The 20,154-nt window shown below is 48.4% G+C and overlaps 1 protein-coding gene across 1 annotated transcript in view; it reads left to right on the top strand.

The window, feature by feature from the left end:
- Positions 1 to 14,288: 14,288 nt before the first annotated feature.
- The window catches only part of LOC138283274 (embryonic protein UVS.2-like), a 44,890-nt gene continuing 39,024 nt past the window's right edge, over positions 14,289 to 20,154 (top strand). The window contains exon 1 of the mRNA XM_069221295.1: positions 14,289 to 14,374. Coding sequence (XP_069077396.1) covers positions 14,289 to 14,374 — 86 coding nt within the window. The remainder of the gene's footprint in view (positions 14,375 to 20,154) is intronic.

Here is a 20,154-nt window from a genome sequence, read left to right on the forward strand (position 1 = left end):
GCTGATTTTGGAGTGAGGTTGGGGCCTCGGGCAGTGTCCGTTGTGTCAGAGTTTAACTCTAGGTCAGGTTCTACTTCTGATTGCCCAGATAGAGAAGTCGGTGATGCATTGGCAAAACGTAGCGTAGACTGTAGTAGTAGCGATCGTTCAACTCGCGATTGTTCAGGGGATGGTTTGTTGTCTTGTTTACTGCAAGGTCTATGTTTATTCCTCGGGGGAAGGCTTTTGTCCTTAGAGGGTAGTGGGTCAGCTAGGCCTTTTGCATGGAGCCATGTCCATGCGTCTTCAGGAGTAGTGAAAAAAAGAGTGCGAGTATTGTCTTGTATACAGAGTTTAGCGGGGAACAACAAGGAGTGTTTAATATTGTGTTCTCTTAGATGCTCTTTGATCCGGTAGAATGAATTTCGTTTTTTTTGTACCTCTACTGTGAAATCCGGATAGGCGGTTATTTGTGTGCTCTCAAAGTGTATTGGGCCTATTTTTCGGAATAGTTGTAGTATAAGGTCTCTATCACGATAGTTCAGTAGTTTTGCTATGAGGGGACGTGGATAAGCACCCGGTGGGGGAGGTCTGCCCGGGACCCTGTGGGCGCGTTCTATTGAAAAAAACTTTGGAACGTTATTTTTCAGCACCGATTCAATCAGCCATTGTTCGATAAAGAGTTCTGTATTTGGGCCTTCAGCGCGTTCCGGAAATCCCACGAACCGGATGTTGTTTCGACGCGATCTGCCTTCGGATTCTTCGGCTCTGCGTTTAAGTGTCTCAACTTCTGCTGTTATAGCACTTAGTCGGGATTTAACCTCAAGCATAGATGGTGTGAGGTGCAACGTGTCTTTTTCAAGCTCAGCGACCTTTTCTGCTAGCGCCTGTTGGTCCGCGCGAAGCAGGTTAACATCTTCTGTGATTGAGCCAATCTTCGCTTCCAGTGTTATTTTAGTATCAAGTATGGCTTGTAGCACTTTTTCGAACTGTGTTGAGTGCGTTTGTAATGTCTCTTCCATTTTCTGAAGGGTTTGGTATGTGTCTGTAGCCCCGGATGTTAGAGGCGGTTTAGTGGGGTCCATGGTTCCTGGGGGCGCACGTGGGGTCTTTGGTTTTCCCATCGGGTGGTTCCCGTTCAGATTTATTGCTGCTCTCTAAATTCAGCGTTGTGTTGTCTGATTTTATCGCATTGGCAAAGTGCTACGGCGCCAGCGGCACGTCTCATATGGTGTATAGAGGTCTAACTGCGACACGGTGCCTGAGGATGTCAGGCGGCCTCCCGTTTTCCCACTGCACACATGCCAACTGGCGACAACTAGGTCAGTTGCTTCTGTAGTTTATTTACTCCTGCGTTTCTATTAATTTTTGTGCTGATGTGGCATCAGCTTTTCATGGATCCTAGGACCAGGCACTTCTACTCTTTGGTTGCCCCTGCTGTGGTGATCCGACGCATTCCTGCGCGGCCGCAACCCACTATATCTGAATCACGTTGTTTTAGCCCCTCTAGGATCTGTATTCCCTTGTATCTGGTGGCCTTTCAGGTATTGTCACGGCCAACTAAGGGCCCACGTGAACTCCAGAGGGGCACAGGATTCCCCCGGAGCACTCAGCTCGGCACGCCAGGCGCCCTTTGACCGCAGCCACGTCGGGGCGGGGTCCTCAAGGCACGGTGACTACAAGGGTAATTCACCACTCACCGCCCATAGGGAGTTCCGTCGTTCTGCTCGATCACGGCTCCGGCCGCCACAGTTTTTCAGATCCCACAGCGCTCGGGCGTCTCCCATTGCGATCGCGCGGCGGCAGAGGGCGCCCCGAGCGTCCCTCGGATCAGGCGCGAGCCAGGCGCCCCAAGCAACTCCCTCGGCTCTCCGCCCGCTGCCGCCTCCGTCCCGTTGGTTCCGCGGCTGGGGGGGGATGGTTCTCACCCCCGCAGCGGGTCACGGCGTCTTTTATCAGGATCCTTTTTGTAGGCCGGGTCGGAGCTGCGAATTATGCGTCCGACCCGGTCGCCATCTTGGACACGCCCCTTGAGCTCCCTTTCTAACACTCTGTCATCAGGGTGGGTGGGAGGGATATGCCTAGAAACAGAAGTATGGTGAGAATGAACAGAAGGAGACCTGGCCCTAACAGATGGCACCCTAACAACTTGGCTAACAGGAACAGCCCTTCTACTATGATGAGAAGGAATACTCTTACTGTGATGTGAGACCACACTATCTGTATGATGTGACTCTACATCAGTACCAGCTATGCTAGGCTGTCTGCTAATGGGCAGGCTAGGAAGTTTCCCTTCTAAATCTTTTGCTAGGGGTGCCCCAGGATCAGATTGGGAACCATCAGCTAACTTTTCAACAGAAGTGCCACCTCTGGCCTTATCCTGTTCAACACGCATATTCATCAACAGTTCTCTAGGGGGATTCTTCCCAACACTTAAACCTCTTTCTATGCTGAGACTCCTTGCTCCTTTCCAGCTAAGGTGATCATAAGCAAGTTTGGACAGATCAACAGTTTGGCCTGTGCCAGACATTTTTAGAAAGTGTTTAAGTGATAGAAAAAGTGAGAAAAAAGTTTTTCAGAACTTTTGGAAAGACAGAAAAAAACTTTTTAAACTTTTAAAGAATTTTTTTGAAAGTTTAGAAGTACTTTTCAGCACTTTAGAAAAGGAGTGAGAAAAGAAAAGCAAAACTTTTTGGTTAGGTGTACATACACTGAACTTGTTTTGTATATTTTTCTCTTATGAAAAGTACAATGACAAAAGTGGTAAGTAGTTACAAAGCACTTATCCCACCGCTGCACAACCAATGTGGGAGGCTGGACTGGCTTGTAGTGAGTACCTAGGGGTACTTACACCTTGCACCAGGCCCAGTTATCCCTTATTAGTGTATAGGGTGTCTAGCAGCTTAGGCTGATAGATAATGGTAGCTTAGCAGAGCAGCTTAGGCTGAACTAGGAGACAAGTGAAGCTCTTGCAGTACCACTAGTGTCATATGCACAATATCATAAGAAAACACAATACACAGATATACTAAAAATAAAGGTACTTTATTTTTATGACAATATGCCAAAAGTATCTCAGTGAGTACCCTCAGTATGAGGATAGCAAATATACACAAGATATATGTACACAATACCACAAATATGCAGTATAGTATTAGAAAACAGTGCAAACAATGTATAGTTACAATAGGATGCAATGGGGACACATAGGGATAGGGGCAACACAAACCATGTACTCCAAAAGTGGAATGCGAACCACGAATGGACCCCAAACCTATGTGACCTTGTAGAGGGTCGCTGGGACTGTAAGAAAACAGTGAGGGTTAGAAAAATAGCCCACCCCAAGACCCTGAAAAGTGAGTGCAAAGTGCACTAAAGTTCCCCAAAGAGCACAGAAGTCGTGATAGGGGAATTCTGCAGGAAAGACCAACACCAGCAATGCAACAACAATGGATTTCCCGATGAGAGTACCTGTGGAACAAGGGGACCAAGTCCATAAGTTACGAGCAAGTCGAGAGTGGGCAGATGCCCAGGAAATGCCAGCTGTGGGTGCAAAGAAGCTAGCTGCTACTAGGAAGTAGAAGCTGAGGATTCTGCAGGAACGACAAGGGCTAGAGACTTCCCCTTTGGAGTATGGATGTCCCACGTCGTGAAGAGTCGTGCAGAAGTGTTTTCCTGAAGAAAGACCGCAAACAAGCCTTGCTAGCTGCAAGTCGTGCGGTTAGGGTTTTTGGATGCTGCTGTGGCCCAGGAGGGACCAGGATGTCGCCAATTGCGTCAGGGGACAGAGGGGGCGCCCAGCAAGACAAGGAGCCTTCTCAGAAGCAGGCAGCACCCGCAGAAGTGCCAGAACTGGCACTACGAAGTGGAGTGAAACGGTGCTCACCCGAAGTTGCACAAAGGAGTCCCACGCCGCCGGAGGACAACTCAGGCGGTCGTGCAATGCAGGTTAGAGTGCCGTGGACCCAGGCTTGGCTGTGCTCAAAGGATTTCCGCCGGAAGTGCACAGAGGCCGGAGTAGCTGCAAAAGATGCGGTTCCCAGCAATGCAGTCTGGCGTGGGGAGGCAAGGACTTACCTCCACCAAACTTGGACTGAAGAGTCACTGGACTGTGGGAGTCACTTGGACAGAGTTGCTGGATTCAAGGGACCTCGCTCGTCGTGCTGAGAGGAGACCCAGGGGACCGGTGATGCAGTTCTTTGGTGCCTGCGGTAGCAGGGGGACGATTCCGTCGACCCACGGGAGATTTCTTCGGAGCTTCTAGTGCAGAGAGGAGGCAGACTACCCCCACAGCATGCACCACCAGGAAAACAGTCGAGAAGGCGGCAGGATCAGCGTTACAGAGTTGCAGTAGTCGTCTTCGCTACTTTGTTGCAGTTTTGCAGGCTTCCAGGGCGGTCAGCAGTCGATTCCTTGGCAGAAAGTGAAGAGAGAGATGCAGAGGAACTCGGATGAGCTCTTGCATTCGTTATCTAAGGAAATTCCCAAAGCAGAGACCCTAAATAGCCAGAAAAGAGGGTTTGGCTACTTAGGAGAGAAGATAGGCTAGCAACACCTGAAGGAGCCTATCAGAAGGAGTCTCTGACGTCACCTGCTGGCCCTGGCCAGTCAGAGCAGTCCAGTGTGCCAGCAGCACCTCTGTTTCCAAGATGGCAGAGGTCTGGAGCACACTGGAGGAGATCTGGGCACCTCCCAGGGGAGGTGCAGGTCAGGGGAGTGGTCACTCCCCTTTCCTTTGTCCAGTTTCGCGCCAGAGCAGGGATGAGGGGTCCCTGAACCGGTGTAGACTGGCTTATGCAGAAATGGGCACCATGTGTGCCCATGAAAGCATTTCCAGAGGCTGGGGGAGGCTACTCCTCCCCTGCCTTAACACCATTTTCCAAAGGGAGAGGGTGTAACACCCTCTCTCTGAGGAAGTCCTTTGTTCTGCCATCCTGGGCCAAGCCTGGCTGGACCCCAGGAGGGCAGAAACCTGTCTGAGGGGTTGGCAGCAGCAGCAGCTGCAGTGAAACCCCGAGAAAGGCAGTTTGGCAGTACCAGGGTCTGTGCTTGAGACCCGTGGGATCATGGGATTGTGCCAACTATGCCAGGATGGCATAGAGGGGGCAATTCCATGATCATAGACATGTTACATGGCCATATTCGGAGTTACCATTGTGAAGCTACACATAGGTAGTGACCTATATGTAGTGCACGCGTGTAATGGTGTCCCCACACTCACAAAGTCCGGGGAATTGGCCCTGAACAATGTGGGGGCACCTTGGCTAGTGCCAGGGTGCCCACACACTAAGTAACTTAGCACCCAACCTTTACCAGGTAAAGGTTAGACACATAGGTGACTTATAAATTACTTAAGTGCAGTGTAAAATGGCTGTGAAATAACGTGGACGTTATTTCACTCAGGCTGCAGTGGCAGGCCTGTGTAAGAATTGTCAGAGCTCCCTATGGGTGGCAAAAGAAATGCTGCAGCCCATAGGGATCTCCTGGAACCCCAATACCCTGGGTACCTCAGTACCATATACTATGGAATTATAAGGGTGTTCCAGTGTGCCAATGTAAATTGGTAAAATTGGTCACTAGCCTGTTAGTGACAATTTGAAAGAAATGAGAGAGCATAACCACTGAGGTTCTGGATAGCAGAGCCTCAGTGAGACAGTTAGTCATAACACAGGTAACACATTCAGGCACACTTATGAGCACTGGGGCCCTGGCTGGCAGGGTCCCAGTGACACATACAACTAAAACAACATATATATAGTGAAAAATGGGGGTAACATGCCAGGCAAGATGGTACTTTCCTACAGAGGGCCAGAGCTTCTCTTTTCATCTCTCTCTCTCTCTCTCTCAACCCAATAGTTCAAACATGCGTCCTGATGACCTCATAGATCACAACGTGAAGTCCAATGGCAGATTTTTTTTTTTTGCCTTTTCTGCTTTTTATTGTGAGCAAACTCTTACCGTTTGAGAGTAAGACTTTGAACACGTGTTTTGAACATTTTTATCTTGGTGTGTACAGCCTGTTCCTTGTACCTTGAAGCATTGTTTTTGTGTCACATACAATATTACAGAAGTAGTTTTTGTGTTAAATCCATGGTGAATGCAATCAGTAATGTGACGGATATCACATTTACACATGTATTTAGAAAGGACGGATGTAATGCATAAAGAAAGACAAATGGAGTTGAATAGCACAACTTCCTTGGATATATATATATATATATATATATATATATATACATCACAAAACAGTGGTGTTTAACTTTGCAACTGTAGCAATCTTAAACAGAAAATACTTTGAATGTACAGATAAACCCTCAGAACATTTTACGCTTTTATATCACACACATTTAAAATGTTGTGCCATGTGCAGATTATGAAACAATATTTATTCAAACAAGACTTCAGGATTCTACTTGGAATGTTGTTGCTTTACTTAAAAGTCTTGTAAATTTTAACCTGAAAGCGAGTAAATATCTTATTTAATATGAATTCTAGAAGTATAACTGGTTATGGAGCCTGAGGAGCCCAGAGGGCTTCGGGATGACTGGACAGGCACCTATGAGATGAAGGAGCAGAAGGGGAGTCCATCTACTCAGTGGATCGCAGGACCCTTAGGAATTTCTCAAGGGTGCTCCATGTAAAACACCTCAAAGCAGTCTTGGCGAGGTCCGAAACATGCATGCTCCTGGTGACAGATGAGGGATTGGAGGAGGAGAGCAAGCCTCTAGACCTCCTGTCTGCCCAGGAGCACGATGGGTCAATGTTGGGTGTCAACCTATCCCCCACTATGATCCCAGAACAGCAGATGTGTGTTTTCACTGTGTTACTTCTGGGCAGGTTAAAACTCTACCAGAGTGTCCTTCTGGTCGTTTCAGAGTTTCGTAACCTCTTGACTGGCCATAAGATTGCTTTTCGCCTTTTCCCAGAAGCGGTACATCTGGATGCGGACAACCAGCATGTAGCTGACCACATCTTGATGGGGCTTTCTGGGAGCTTGTTCCCACCAATCTCTTATAAGGCTAAAAGGCCTCCTAACAGGGTGGCTATAGAGGAGCTTCAAGAAGCTAAACCCAACCCCCCGCTTTGGAAACTCCCTGCAGGCGGAGAGAAGGCGTGCCAGGAGCACATCCCACTTACGCCTCCTGGGCTCAGGTAGGCCCATTATCATGCCCTTAAGTGTCTTGTTGAATCTTTATACTAGACAGTTGGTTTAGAGGTGATAGGCGGTGAATAACTATAAGTTAGTCCACACTCATCCTGCATGGACTTCATGTACGCTGACATGAAGTTAGTGCCCCTGTCAGACTCAACTTCTTTGGGAAACCCCACACAGAAAAAAGTCCACATCAGGGCCCTGGCCACTGCAGGTGCACTAACTGGCCTCAGGGTAGCAGGTGGTGTAGTCTACCAACACAAGGAAAAATTAGTGCAGCACACAAACAACCAAGACCAGGTTGAACCTGTTGCCTAAAGCTGTCTTGGGATCCAAGGGTTTAACAATGTCGATGCCTACCTTAACAGTGGGAGTGCCAATGACAGGTAATGGGTTCAGAGGAGCCTTGAGCTTTTTCCCTGACTTCCCACTAGCCTGGCAGGTAGGACAGGACCTATAGAATGCATCTGAGGCCATCTTCGTCCAGGGCCAATAGAAGTGGGCAACAAGCCTGGCAAAGGACTTGTCTTAGATGTCCTCCTAGGGGTTTGTCATGAACCAAACCTAGTAGGAAAGTCCTGTAACACTGGGGGACCACCATCATACGGGCTGCCCCAGATCCTAGAACCTTAGGCTCACTATATAGGAGATCATTCTCCCAATACATCAGGTATTCCCCAGATGTGTCACCTGCTGCCTGGACCTTAACTTGCCACCTCAACCATCTTGATTGGGACACTCATTCTGTGCTTTGCAGAATTCCTCCCTGGTGGGCCCACCCTCAACTTGCCAGCCAGCAAGCTCAAGCAGGTCACTCAGGATGGCATTGTCCTCCCTGGTTGGCTCAGTGGCATCCTCCTTAGGTGCCCTGTCAACCTCGACTGTCGGAACTTCAGGGGCAGGTTTCCCACCCCATTTCCCCTTTTTTTCTAGACAGCTGCCTAGTCCGTTGTTCCAGCCTCCAGAAGCCCTTGACTCCCTTCCTGGGTAGTAATGGACTGTGTGGTCACACACACCCATTCAGGCAATCCCAACATCTCCAAGTGTGACCTAAGATCTACCTCCCTCCAGATAGTGTGATACATGTTGTTGCCCAACAGACAATCTACAGGCATGGCAGGGATCACAGGTACTTTTAGAGAACCTGAGACACCCCTCATCCCCACTCAAGGGGAATTAGAGCCACCGCTAAATGACTCATGATTGTCGGCAACTATGACTTGCTAGAATGTGTTAGGGAGGACCTGCTCTGTGGACATCAGCTGACACATCACAGTAGTGTCCTATGTCATGCAGAGTCTCCACCATTGCCCATCAATAGTGACCAACTGCCTGTACTTTAGCACTGGTTAGACGTTTTGGCAGGCATATGGGCCTTTGGAAGTCGTATGGGCCCTCCACAGGGAAACTAGGGTGATCTCTATCAACTCCCTAAAGCTTGATCATTGGGGTCACATAAAACGTCTGTATTTTGTGTGTGGGACAGCGGGACCAAATTGAGACACGTCTTAAAGCATCAATATATCCCTGTCCCCTCCCACCACTGTCATCTGCAATGAGGTTATACAGGACTGCTCTCTTGAAGCCCACACCTGGTACCACTGTAGATGATTATTTACAGCAATCAATTAAAAAACTTTAAACTGCGGAACAATGTCTATCTCTGTCATCTCCCCCAGGAACTGAGTCAATACAGGCCCACTTTGCTCCAACCATGGCCAATACAGGCTCTCATTCGCTGCTACAAGTGGTAACCCCTCAGTCTCTATATACTGTAATTAGCCAATTAGAGCCTGTTTCCATTACTATGTATAACTGTAAGCTTTCAAGATCGCACAGGTGCAGTGTTCAAGTGTAAAAGTCTGAACAGATGCTAGATCATGTGTGTGAAGAACTCATTTACATAGCTCTGTTCTTTCGTAGGGCATTTCCATGGATAGTCATAAGCACTGAATAGTTCCGCCCGCCTGCGGGGACCCCGGAGCACTGTTCTGAAATTGTCTTCTTAAGTGTTGATGTTTGCCTTTCTTCAGGAAGGCCTGCAAAGTCACTTAAAAATGTCAATATGCAGCCTAAAGGAGAGGCTACAAAGGCCAAAGTTCTTCATCCTACTTGGTTGAAAAAAGGGTACTGTAAAGTAAAAATACATTTAAATGCATGAATATTTCAAAGATTTCGCAGAAAAAATCTTTCACACACCTTTTTGCAATGTTATATAAGGATGAAGGAATGCAGGGCAGTATAGCCCATAGGCTGTCGTTATACAGAATCAAAATAAAGCTGTGCCTTTAAGAGCAGATGGTTCTCCCATACACCATCATGCTTAGCAAGAGGCATTTACCTCAGTTCTTTTTTCTGGCTCCTTCTGACAGGACCCTGAAGCATTGAGCTCCACCTATTTAAAGGTTTATTCACAAAACATTCTGATCAGATCAGATCATTTTGATTACACTTTTACTCCATGTTTTTCATCTTGCTTGAGTATTTTCTGTCTTTTTTTGTAAAATCCTGACAGAAATTGAGGGCATTTTTCCATCCAAAATGCCTTCACTTTTTGAGAAGTGTCCTCGCTGTGGCAGATAGAAGGCCAAAACAGACCCACATTAGGTCTGTATTATCTGCCTTCCAGCTTCACATATACCAGATGCCTGTGAGATATGTAAAAGCCCTCCAGATGCACCCTGCGTGACAGGGAGAAAATTTGCCTCCAGGCCAAAGAGGACAACAGACACAGAAAGCAGCCTACCGGTAGGACCTTAGAGTGAGGGGAAGGTCAGCCTTCCACCATGCTCTTACTTCGTCGACCATGGCAGGCACAACATCTTAGAAATGAAGCTCTGGTCAAAAATTACGTAAGTCCTGGTCGACGTCGAGAACATCGACGTCGAGGAAAGTAACAGCGCTGACGTGTTCGCTGTCGAGAGCAAGCTTGCCGGCAAAAAAGTGACACTGCTCGCCGTCTCGTCGCTCTTCGACGTCAAGAGTTCACACGCCGTCGAGATGACATGGACATCTGACATTGAGAAGTGCCTCTCTGTTGGTCACCGTCGACATGGCATGGAAGATCGACGTTGAGGGACACCCGACGTCATGAGGAATCGACGTCGAGAGGAACACGTCAACGTCGTACATCGACGGCCAGGAGTTTGTCTAGCGCTGTCCAGCCGCCTTGTTCTCAAGGCACACCTCAACTAGATGAAACTTGTTTCCTCCGTGAGGTGATTCAATGGCTAGTATTTTTCTGCACTTTTAAACTCGACCCGAAGGTTTTGGAGTGTTTTACATAAGCACCAGTTACACAAGGATGCATTAATTTTGTTTCTTAGGCACTAGGAGATTAAGGGGGTCATTTTGACCTCGGCGGTCTTTTGTCAAGACCTCCGAGGGACCGTCGTGCTGAAGACCACCAGTGGTGGCGGTTTTCCGCTCAGCGTATTATGACTGTTGCCAGCCCTCCGTCCTTTTTCAGACGGAGAGCCGCCAACAGCCGTTCTGGTGGTCGGCGGGGAAGTGGAGGTTGCTCCACCTCCACCGCCACGTCAACAGAATACTGCCCACCGAATCATGTCCTGTGATTCGGCGTGGCGGTGTTCTGTTGACGGTGTGGTGTCGGCGGAGCAGCCCCCATGCATCCCGTCCCCTCCCGGAGGATCAACGGACCAGGTAAGTTGATCGGCCATTAGGGGAGGGGGGTCGGGGAGGTGTTGTGTGTTGTGTGCGTGCATGGGGGTGTGCGTGTGTATGTAGAGGGGGTGTGTGAGTGTGTGTATGCTTGCGGGGGTGTTGTGTGTTTGGGAATGAGTGCGTGTATATCTGTAGGTATGTCTGTATGGATGTGTGCGTGTATGTTTGAATGTGGATGTGCATGTCTGACTGTGTGTTTGGATGTTGGCATGTATGTCGGTGTGTGTGTGTGTGTATTTGTGTCGGTGGTGCCTGCGTGCGTGTCAGGTGTGAATGAGTGATGTGATGTTGGGGGTAGGGGTGGGGAGGGGGGTCCTGCCACCTTTGGGGTGTGGCAGGGGTGGTGGGGGTGTTGGGGAGGGAGTTGGGGTGGTGGGGGTATGGGAGACCCCTATCAGTGCCAGGGAAGGAATTCCCTGCCACTGATAGTGCTTATCGCCATGGATTTCATGGCGGTTCCAAACCACATGAAATCCATGGTCGTCAGCCAGGTCCCAATACCACCGGCGGTATAGTGACGACCGCCGGGCTGGAGACCCAGATCTCCAGCCCAGCGGACGGAACGGAGAAGCGGCCGATGACCATGGCGGTAACCGCCATGGTCATAATTGCAAAAATTTGACCGCCAGCCTGTTGGCGGTCTTACCGCCGCTTCTCTGCCATCCAGCAGGGTCATGACCCCCTAAGTGATTTGCCCAGAATTACAGGATACTGAGCCATGGGCAGCTCTGGTTGAAACGCCACAACCTCTCCCATCCAGCATCTCTCTTAACCTCTTCCCAGATTATATCGATTTAAGTTTGTAATGTGACATTTTGATTGTTCCTGCAAATACACACTTTCAAACTTGCCTTGGCAACCAAGCATGCTTCCAAAACCGGACCCCACAGTATAAATTGGACAGAGGTATGGACTCAGTAACCTGGACGTAGCCAAAGTCAACAAGCTGTACAACTGCGGTAAGTGCTCACTTCTTGTAAATAAAGATAGCAGACACGTGTAGGAGTGGGCCTTCTTATTGTTGTGCTAACTTATCAAAGTGTGGGATTGTGTTACGGCCAGTCCTCTACACCACTGCTGATCTATGAATTGGGCTCAGAACAAAAGGGCAGTGTGCACTGAGGCTAACATGGTATCCCTTGTAAAAGCTTGTATTAGCTGAGTGCAGCAAAGTGTAAGCAGCATCAGTGGAGGGGGGGAGTCTGCAGGTGTCCATGGTTCCTTGTGGTGGCTGTCTACTTCAGCCAAAGGCAGACGTTTCCACATACACAGTGGAAGTTGTCCAAAATGGGCAGCTTTCACTTTGTGAGTGGTCACCGGCTGTTCTGGTGAGACAGTAACTATTGGAGGTTTCAGGCAGCACTTCTTATTCCAGGAGAGGTCACAAAGCTTTTGTCTATTACATTATGAGATGCAAGGAGGGAAGTTGCCCCTTTCGGTGCCACCTTTCTCCTGTGACACGTAAAGAGCACGCAATTTGTGTGTGCATTGGGACTCACAGCAGCTGTCGCTGAAGGCAATCAATATTAATATGTAGCAAATTCTAACTTAGCATTCTCAAAATCAGCTGCAAGATGTAACAGTGTCTCTGTGAATGTAAAGTTACTTCCTAAAGCCAGTGGGCCATCTACTCAACAGTAGCATGGAGGTATGGTGGAGGTATGGTGGACAGGGAGAACCAGGGACGATGAGGTATGAAGGTAGAGGACAATAAAAGGCATCAGCAGGTGGCATATGCAGAAGAGGACAGGAAGCGTCCTCTGGGCGGCTACATAGTACTTACAACTCTGACTGCATCAAGTGCCATCCCAACAATGTACTTATTCCCTTCATGGTACACTGTTATTGACTCAGCAAGAGGTCATGTATAAAATGTGTGAACTGTCCAGCTGTTAACTAGATATTGAAGTATTTCCAGTTAGACTCATCAAATTGATCAAATAAGTGTGGCCTTCATCTTCTCACATGCCATGATAATCTATTTTTGAAAGTAATGAAACCTTTGACTTGGCCATCAAAATAGGTACAAAAACTGACCACTACATTAGCTTTCAACATCGCACAGGTGCAGTGTTCAAGTGTAAAAGTCTGAACAGATGCTAGATCATGTGTGTGAAGAACTCATTTACATAGTTGTGTTCTTTCGTAGGGGATTTCCATGTATAGTCATAAGCGCTGAATAGTTCTGCCCACCTGCGGGGACCTCGGAGCACTGTTCTGAAATTGTCTTCTTAAGTGTTGATGCTCACCTTTCTTGCGGAAGGCCTGCAAAGTCACTTAAGAATGTCAATATGCAGCCTAAAGGAGAGGCTACAAAGGCCAAAATTCTTCATCCTACTTGGTTGAAAAAAGGGTACTGTAAAGTAGATAAGCATTTAAATGCATGAATATTTCAAAGATTTCGCAGAAAAAATCTTTCAAAAACCTTTTTGCAATGTTATATAAGGATGAAGGAATGCAGGGCAGTATAGCCCATAGGCTGCCGTTATACAGAATCAAAATAAAGCTGTGCCTTTAAGAGCAGATGGTCCTTCCATACCTCATCATGCTTAGCAAGAGACATTTACCTCAGTTCTTTTTTCTGGCTCCTTCTGACAGGACCCTGAAGCATTGAGCTCCACCTATTTAAAGGTTTATTCACAAACATTCTGATCAAATCATTTTGACTACACTTTTACTCCATGTTTTTCATCTTACTTGAGTATTTTCTGTCTTTTTTTGTAAAATCCTGACAGAAATTGAGGGCATTTTTCCATCCAAAATGCCTTCACTTTTTGAGAAGTGTCCTCACTGTGGCAGATAGAAGGCCAAAACAGAACCACATGAGGTCTGTATTATCTGCCTTCCAGCTTCACTTATACCAGATGCCTGTGAGATATGTAAAAACTCCTCCAGACGCACCCTGCGTGACTTGGAGAAAATTTGCCTCAGGCCAAAGAGGACAACAGACACAGAAAGCAGCCTATCGGTAGGACCTTAGAGTGAGGGGAAGGTCAGTCTTCCACCATGCTCTTACTTCGTCGACCATGGTAGGCACAACATCTTAGGAATGCAGCTCTGGTTGAAAAACTACGCAGGTCCTGGTCGACGTCAAGAACATCGACGTCCAGGCAAGTAACAGCGCCAACGTGTTCGCCGTCGAGAGCAAGCTCGCCGGCGAGGAAGCGACACTGCTCGCCGTCTCGTCGCTCTTCGACGTCAAGAGTTTACACACTGTCGAGGCGACATGGACATCTGACGTTGAGAAGTGCCTCTCTGTCGGTCACTGTCGACATGGCATGGAAGATCGGCGTCGAGGGACACCCGCACCATGAGGAATCGACGTCAAGAGGAACATGTCAACGTCGTACATCGACGGCCAGGAGTTTGTCGACATCGAGGAAGTCACCAAGGAAGAGAAGGAGGATTTACTTCATATCTGAATCCTCTGCCTCTCTCGTGATCTTACCATCTTCTCCTCAACCATACGACAATGCCTTCACCGCTTTCTCCACCAGCTCCTCTGGCTTCTGCGGCGCCTCCTCCGATACACCTTCTGAACCAGCTCTTACGACTCTTGTAGGATCCTCAAGACATTCGCATCATCAGTCTTCTAGACACTTGTGAGAAAGTAGCCTCTTTCTAGCCTTGTTACCCCCACTTTTGGCCTGTTTGTGAGTGTATGTCAGGGTGTTTTCACTGTCTCACTGGGATCCTGCTAGCCAGGGCCCAATGCTCATAGTGAAAACCCTATGTTTTCAGCATGTTTGTTATGTGTCACTGGGACCCTGCTAGTCAGGACCCCAGTGCTCATAAGTTTGTGGCCTATATGTATGTGTTCCCTGTGTGGTGTCTAACTGTCTCACTGAGGCTCTGCTAACCAGAACCTCAGTGGTTATGCTCTCTCATTTCTTTCCAAATTGTCACTAACAGGCTAGTGACCATTTTTACCAATTTACATTGGCTTACTGGAACACCCTTATAATTCCCTAGTATATGGTACTGAGGTACCCAGGGTATTGGGGTTCCAGGAGATCCCTATGGGCTGCAGCATTTCTTTTGCCACCCATAGGGAGCTCTGACAATTCTTACACAGGCCTGCCACTGCAGCCTGAGAGAAATAACGTCCACGTTATTTCACAGCCATTTTACACTGCACTTAAGTAACTTATAAGTCACCTATATGTCTAACCTTTACCTGGTAAAGGTTAGGTGCAAAGTTACTTAGTGTGAGGGCACCCTGGCACTAGCCAAGGTGCCCCCACATTGTTCAGAGCCAATTCCCTGAACTTTGTGAGTGCGGGGACACCATTACACGCGTGCACTACATATAGGTCACTACCTATATGTAGCTTCACAATGGTAACTCCGAATATGGCCATGTAACATGTCTATGATCATGGAATTGCCCCCTCTATGCCATCCTGGCATAGTTGGCACAATCCCATGATCCCAGTGGTCTGTAGCACAGACCCTGGTACTGCCAAACTGCCCTTCCTGGGGTTTCACTGCAGCTGCTGCTGCTGCCAACCCCTCAGACAGGCATCTGCCCTCCTGGGGTCCAGCCAGGCCTGGCCCAGGATGGCAGAACAAAGAACTTCCTCTGAGAGAGGGTGTGACACCCTCACCCTTTGGAAAATGGTGTGAAGGCAGGGGAGGAGTAGCCTCCCCCAGCCTCTGGAAATGCTTTGTTGGGCACAGAGGTGCCCAATTCTGCATAAGCCAGTCTACACCGGTTCAGGGGACTCCTTAGCCCTGCTCTGGGGCGAAACTGGACAAAGGAAAGGGGAGTGACCACTCCCCTGACCTGCACCTCCCCTGGGAGGTGTCCAGAGCTCCTCCAGTGTGCTCCAGACCTCTGCCATCTTGGAAACAGAGGTGCTGCTGGCACACTGGACTGCTCTGAGTGGCCAGTGCCACCAGGTGACGTCAGAGACTCCTTCTGATAGGCTCCTTCAGGTGTTAGTAGCCTATCCTCTCTCCTAGGTAGCCAAACCCTCTTTTCTGGCTATTTAGGGTCTCTGTCTCTGGGGAAACTTTAGATAACGAATGCAAGAGCTCATCCGAGTTCCTCTGCATCTCTCTCTTCACCTTCTGATAAGGAATCGACTGCTGACCGCGCTGGAAGCCTGCAAACCTGCAACATAGTAGCAAAGCCGACTACTGCAACTCTGTAACGCTGATCCTGCCGCCTTCTCGACTGTTTTCCTGCTTGTGCATGCTGTGGGGGTAGTCTGCCTCCTCTCTGCACCAGAAGCTCCGAAGAAATCTCCCGTGGGTCGACGGAATCTTCCCCCTGCAACCGCAGGCACCAAAAAGCTGCATTACCGGTCCCTTGGGTCTCCTCTCAGCACGACGAGCGAGGTCCCTCGAATCCAGCAACTCTGTCCAAGTGACCCCCACAGTCCAGTGACTCTTCAGTCCAAGTTTGGTGGAGGTAAGTCCTTGCCTCACCTCGCTGGGCTGCATTGCTGGGAACCGCGACTTTGCAGCTACTCCGGCCCCTGTGCACTTCCGGCGGAAATCCTTTGTGCACAGCCAAGCCTGGGTCCACGGCACTCTAACCTGCATTGTACGACTTTCTAAGTTGGTCTCCGGCGACGTGGGACTCCTTTGTGCAACTTCGGCGAGCACCGTTTCACGCATCCTCGTAGTGCCTGTTTCTGGCACTTCTCCGGGTGCTACCTGCTTCAGAGAGGGCTCCTTGTCTTGCTCGACGTCCCCTCTCTCTGCTGGTCCAATTTGCGACCTCCTGGTCCCTCCTGGGCCACAGCAGCGTCCAAAAACGCTAACCGCTTGATTTGCAGCTAGCAAGGCTTGTTGGCGTTCTTTCGGCGGGAAAACACTTCTGCACGACTCTCCACGGCGAGAGGGATCCGTCCACCATAGGGGAAGTCTCTAGCCCTTTTCGTTCCTGCAGAAACCTCAGCTTCTTCTGTCCAGTAGAAGCTTCTTTGCACCCGCAGCTGGCATTTCCTGGGCATTTGCCCATCTCCGACTTGCTTGTGACTTTTGGACTTGGTCCCCTTGTTCCACAGGTACCCTAGATTGGAAATCCACAGTTGTTGCATTGTTGGTTTGTGTCTTTCCTGCATTATTCCTCTAACACGACTTCTTTGTCCTTAGGGGAACTTTAGTGCACTTTGCACTCACTTTTCAGGGTCTTGGGGAGGGTTATTTTTCTAACTCTCACTATTTTCTAATAGTCCCAGTGACCCTCTACAAGGTCACATAGGTTTGGGGTCCATTCGTGGTTCGCATTCCACTTTTGGAGTATATGGTTTGTGTTGCCCCTATCCCTATGTTTCCCCATTGCATCCTATTGTAACTATACATTGTTTGCACTGTTTTCTAAGACTATACTGCATATTTTTGCTATTGTGTATATATATCTTGTGTATATTTCCTATCCTCTCACTGAGGGTACACTCTAAGATACTTTGGCATATTGTCATAAAAATAAAGTACCTTTATTTTTAGTATAACTGTGTATTGTGTTTTCTTATGATATTGTGCATATGACACTAAGTGGTACTGTGGTAGCTTCACACGTCTCCTAGTTCAGCCTAAGCTGCTCTGCTAAGCTACCATTATCTATCAGCCTAAGCTGCTAGACACCCTATACACTAATAAGGGATAACTGGGCCTGGTGCAAGGTGCAAGTACCCCTTGGTACTCACTACAAGCCAGTCCAGCCTCCTACAACACTCCTCTAGATCTAGACACCACCACCATCATGAATCTAACAACAGATCAACATCTCACTCCCAACATCGGCATTCCTCATCGTCTACCAGAGACTATTCTCCAACTCTGACTTTCCTTCGCCACAAATCTCTCCGATTGATGATGTAAACACTTTTCAGGAAGTCCTTGTCCGAGGTGCTACTAAACTTAACATCCCTATGGTAGCACCTACACTGACAACATCAGTTATCTTCGAAACACTACACCAACGTTCTTCTGCAAGACCCTTGCTTCCGCTGGTCCCAGGTCTTCTAGAACCGATGATGGACCTATCCTTGACACCAGCTACAGCCAAAACTGTGCCTTCTAGACTTCAGAAGAAATATCGTCCTGCAGAACAGGATCCTTGATTTCTAAGGGCAGACCCAACACCATATTAGGTAGTTATTGTCGCTGCCAAGAAGCTACATTCGACTTCTCCTTCACCCTCCTCTCCTCCAGACAAGGAGAGTAAAAAGATAGATGCGGCAGGCCGCAAAGTTTGTTCAACATCGGCCATTTCCAGGCAGCTAGTGCCACGGTCCTTTTGGGCAGATATGATCCCACTCACTGGGACTCCATCATCCAATTTGCTGATCATCTTCCCAAAGATAAGAAAGAAGATTTCCTTGAAAATATTAACAAAGTGCCATGGTTTCTAACGAGATTATTAGTGCAGCAGCGGATTCTTCTATTTTAACGGCGCATGGATATTGTCATGGAATATCACTGAGAAGGCATTCGTGGCTATGTCTTACTTTTCTCAAAACAGAAGCGCAGCAAAGAATACAGAACCTTCCATTTACAGGTTCTACTCTGTTTGGGTCTCACGGGGATGATAAGATGTCTAGAATGAAAGCAGAACTAGACACTCTTAAGGCTGTAGGCACTGAAAAACTGAGAGAGCAGCGGAAGTCTTTCCATCCCTACCACCGCAGGTTTTTCTAGCAAAGAATTCAAACTCCGCAATTGGTGCCCCCTAGATCTCAGCAGCAACAGCACCAGAGACCGTATCAAACTCAATGCATACAGATACAGGGTCGATCCACTCCACAAACCACCCAAGGAGGACGTCAAACATTTGTGTCTAACCCTGAATCCTTACTTCCCCCTCTTCCGTTACCCATTCCAGTAGGAATCAGGAAGAGTGGCAACGCATAACACCAGATGCCTGGGTTTTGAATATTGTGCAGAGTGGCTGTTGTCTCAGGTTCACCAATCCTCTGCCTTCTGTTCCACCGAAGCCATCCAGATTCCACCTCGATGCTCTCAAGGTAGAGGTCAAAATCCTATTACAAAAGAAGGCGATAGAACCAGTTCCCACAGATCAACGGGGGAAAGGAATTTACTCAAGGTAGTTCCTAGTGCCAAGAAAGGTCAAGCACAAATTTAGACCCATTCTCGATCTAAGAATAGCCAACAAATGGATTCGGAAGGAGAAGTTCAGAATGCTGTCTTTGCATCAGATATAACCCCAGCTTCACCAGGGAGATTAGCTTTGTTTCATAGATCTTCACAATGCTTACTTCCACATTACTGTTGCCATTGGAAGTTCCTAAGATTTCGGAAGTTCCTAAGATTTCTTGTGGGACAAGACCATTACCAATTTGCAGTGCTCCCTTTCGGCCTCAAGTCAGCACCCAGAACGTTCTCCAAATGCATGGCGGTGGTGGCAGCCCATCTAAGAAAACATTGAGGCCCATATTTATACTTTTTGACGCTAAACTGCGCTAACGCAGTTTAGCGTCAAAAAGTTTAGCGCCGGCTAACGCCATTCTGAAGCGCCATGCGGGCGCCGTATTTATTGAATGGCGTTAGCCGGCGCTAGCAGACCGGCGCTGCCTGGTGTGCGTGAAAAAAAAACACGTACACCAGGCAGCGCCGGCGTTGGGGAAAATGGCGTTAGGGCGTCTTAAAATGGGGCAAGTCAGGTTGAGGCAAAAAAATCGCCTCAACGCGATTTGCGCCATTTTTAACGACGCCCAGACGCCATTTACATGACTCCTGTCTTAGTAAAGACAGGAGTCATGCCCCCTTGCCCAATGGCCATGCCCAGGGGACTTATGTCCCCTGGGCATGGTCATTGGGCATTGTGGCATGTAGGGGGGCACAAATCAGGCCCCCCTATGCCAAAAATAAATATATAAAAAAAAAAAAATTATACTTACCTGAACTTACCTGAATGTCCCTGGGATGGGTCCCTCCATCCTTGGGTGTCCTCCTGGGGTGGGCAAGGGTGGCAGGGGGGGTCCCTGGGGGCTTGGGAGGGCAGCTGTGGGCTCATTTTGAGCCCACAGGTCCCTTAGCGCCTGCCCTGACCCAGGCGTTAAAAAGAGGCGCAAATGCGGGGTTTTTTGCCCCGCCCACTCCCGGGCGTGATTTTTGCCCGGGAGTATAAATACGACGCATTTGCGTCGCAGTCATTTTTTTCGACGGGAACGCCTACCTTGCATCTCATTAACGCAAGGAAGGCATTCAAGCAAAAAAATGACGCTCATTCCTCATACTTTGGCGCTAGACGCGTCTAACGCCAAAGTATAAATATGGCGTTAGTTTTGTGCCGAATTTGCGTAAAAAAAACGACGCAAATTCGGCGCAAACGGAGTATAAATATGCCCCTGAATCTTTGTCTA

This window comes from Pleurodeles waltl, chromosome 3_1, assembly GCF_031143425.1.
Source record: "Pleurodeles waltl isolate 20211129_DDA chromosome 3_1, aPleWal1.hap1.20221129, whole genome shotgun sequence".
Classification (NCBI taxonomy): Eukaryota; Metazoa; Chordata; class Amphibia; order Caudata; family Salamandridae; genus Pleurodeles; species Pleurodeles waltl.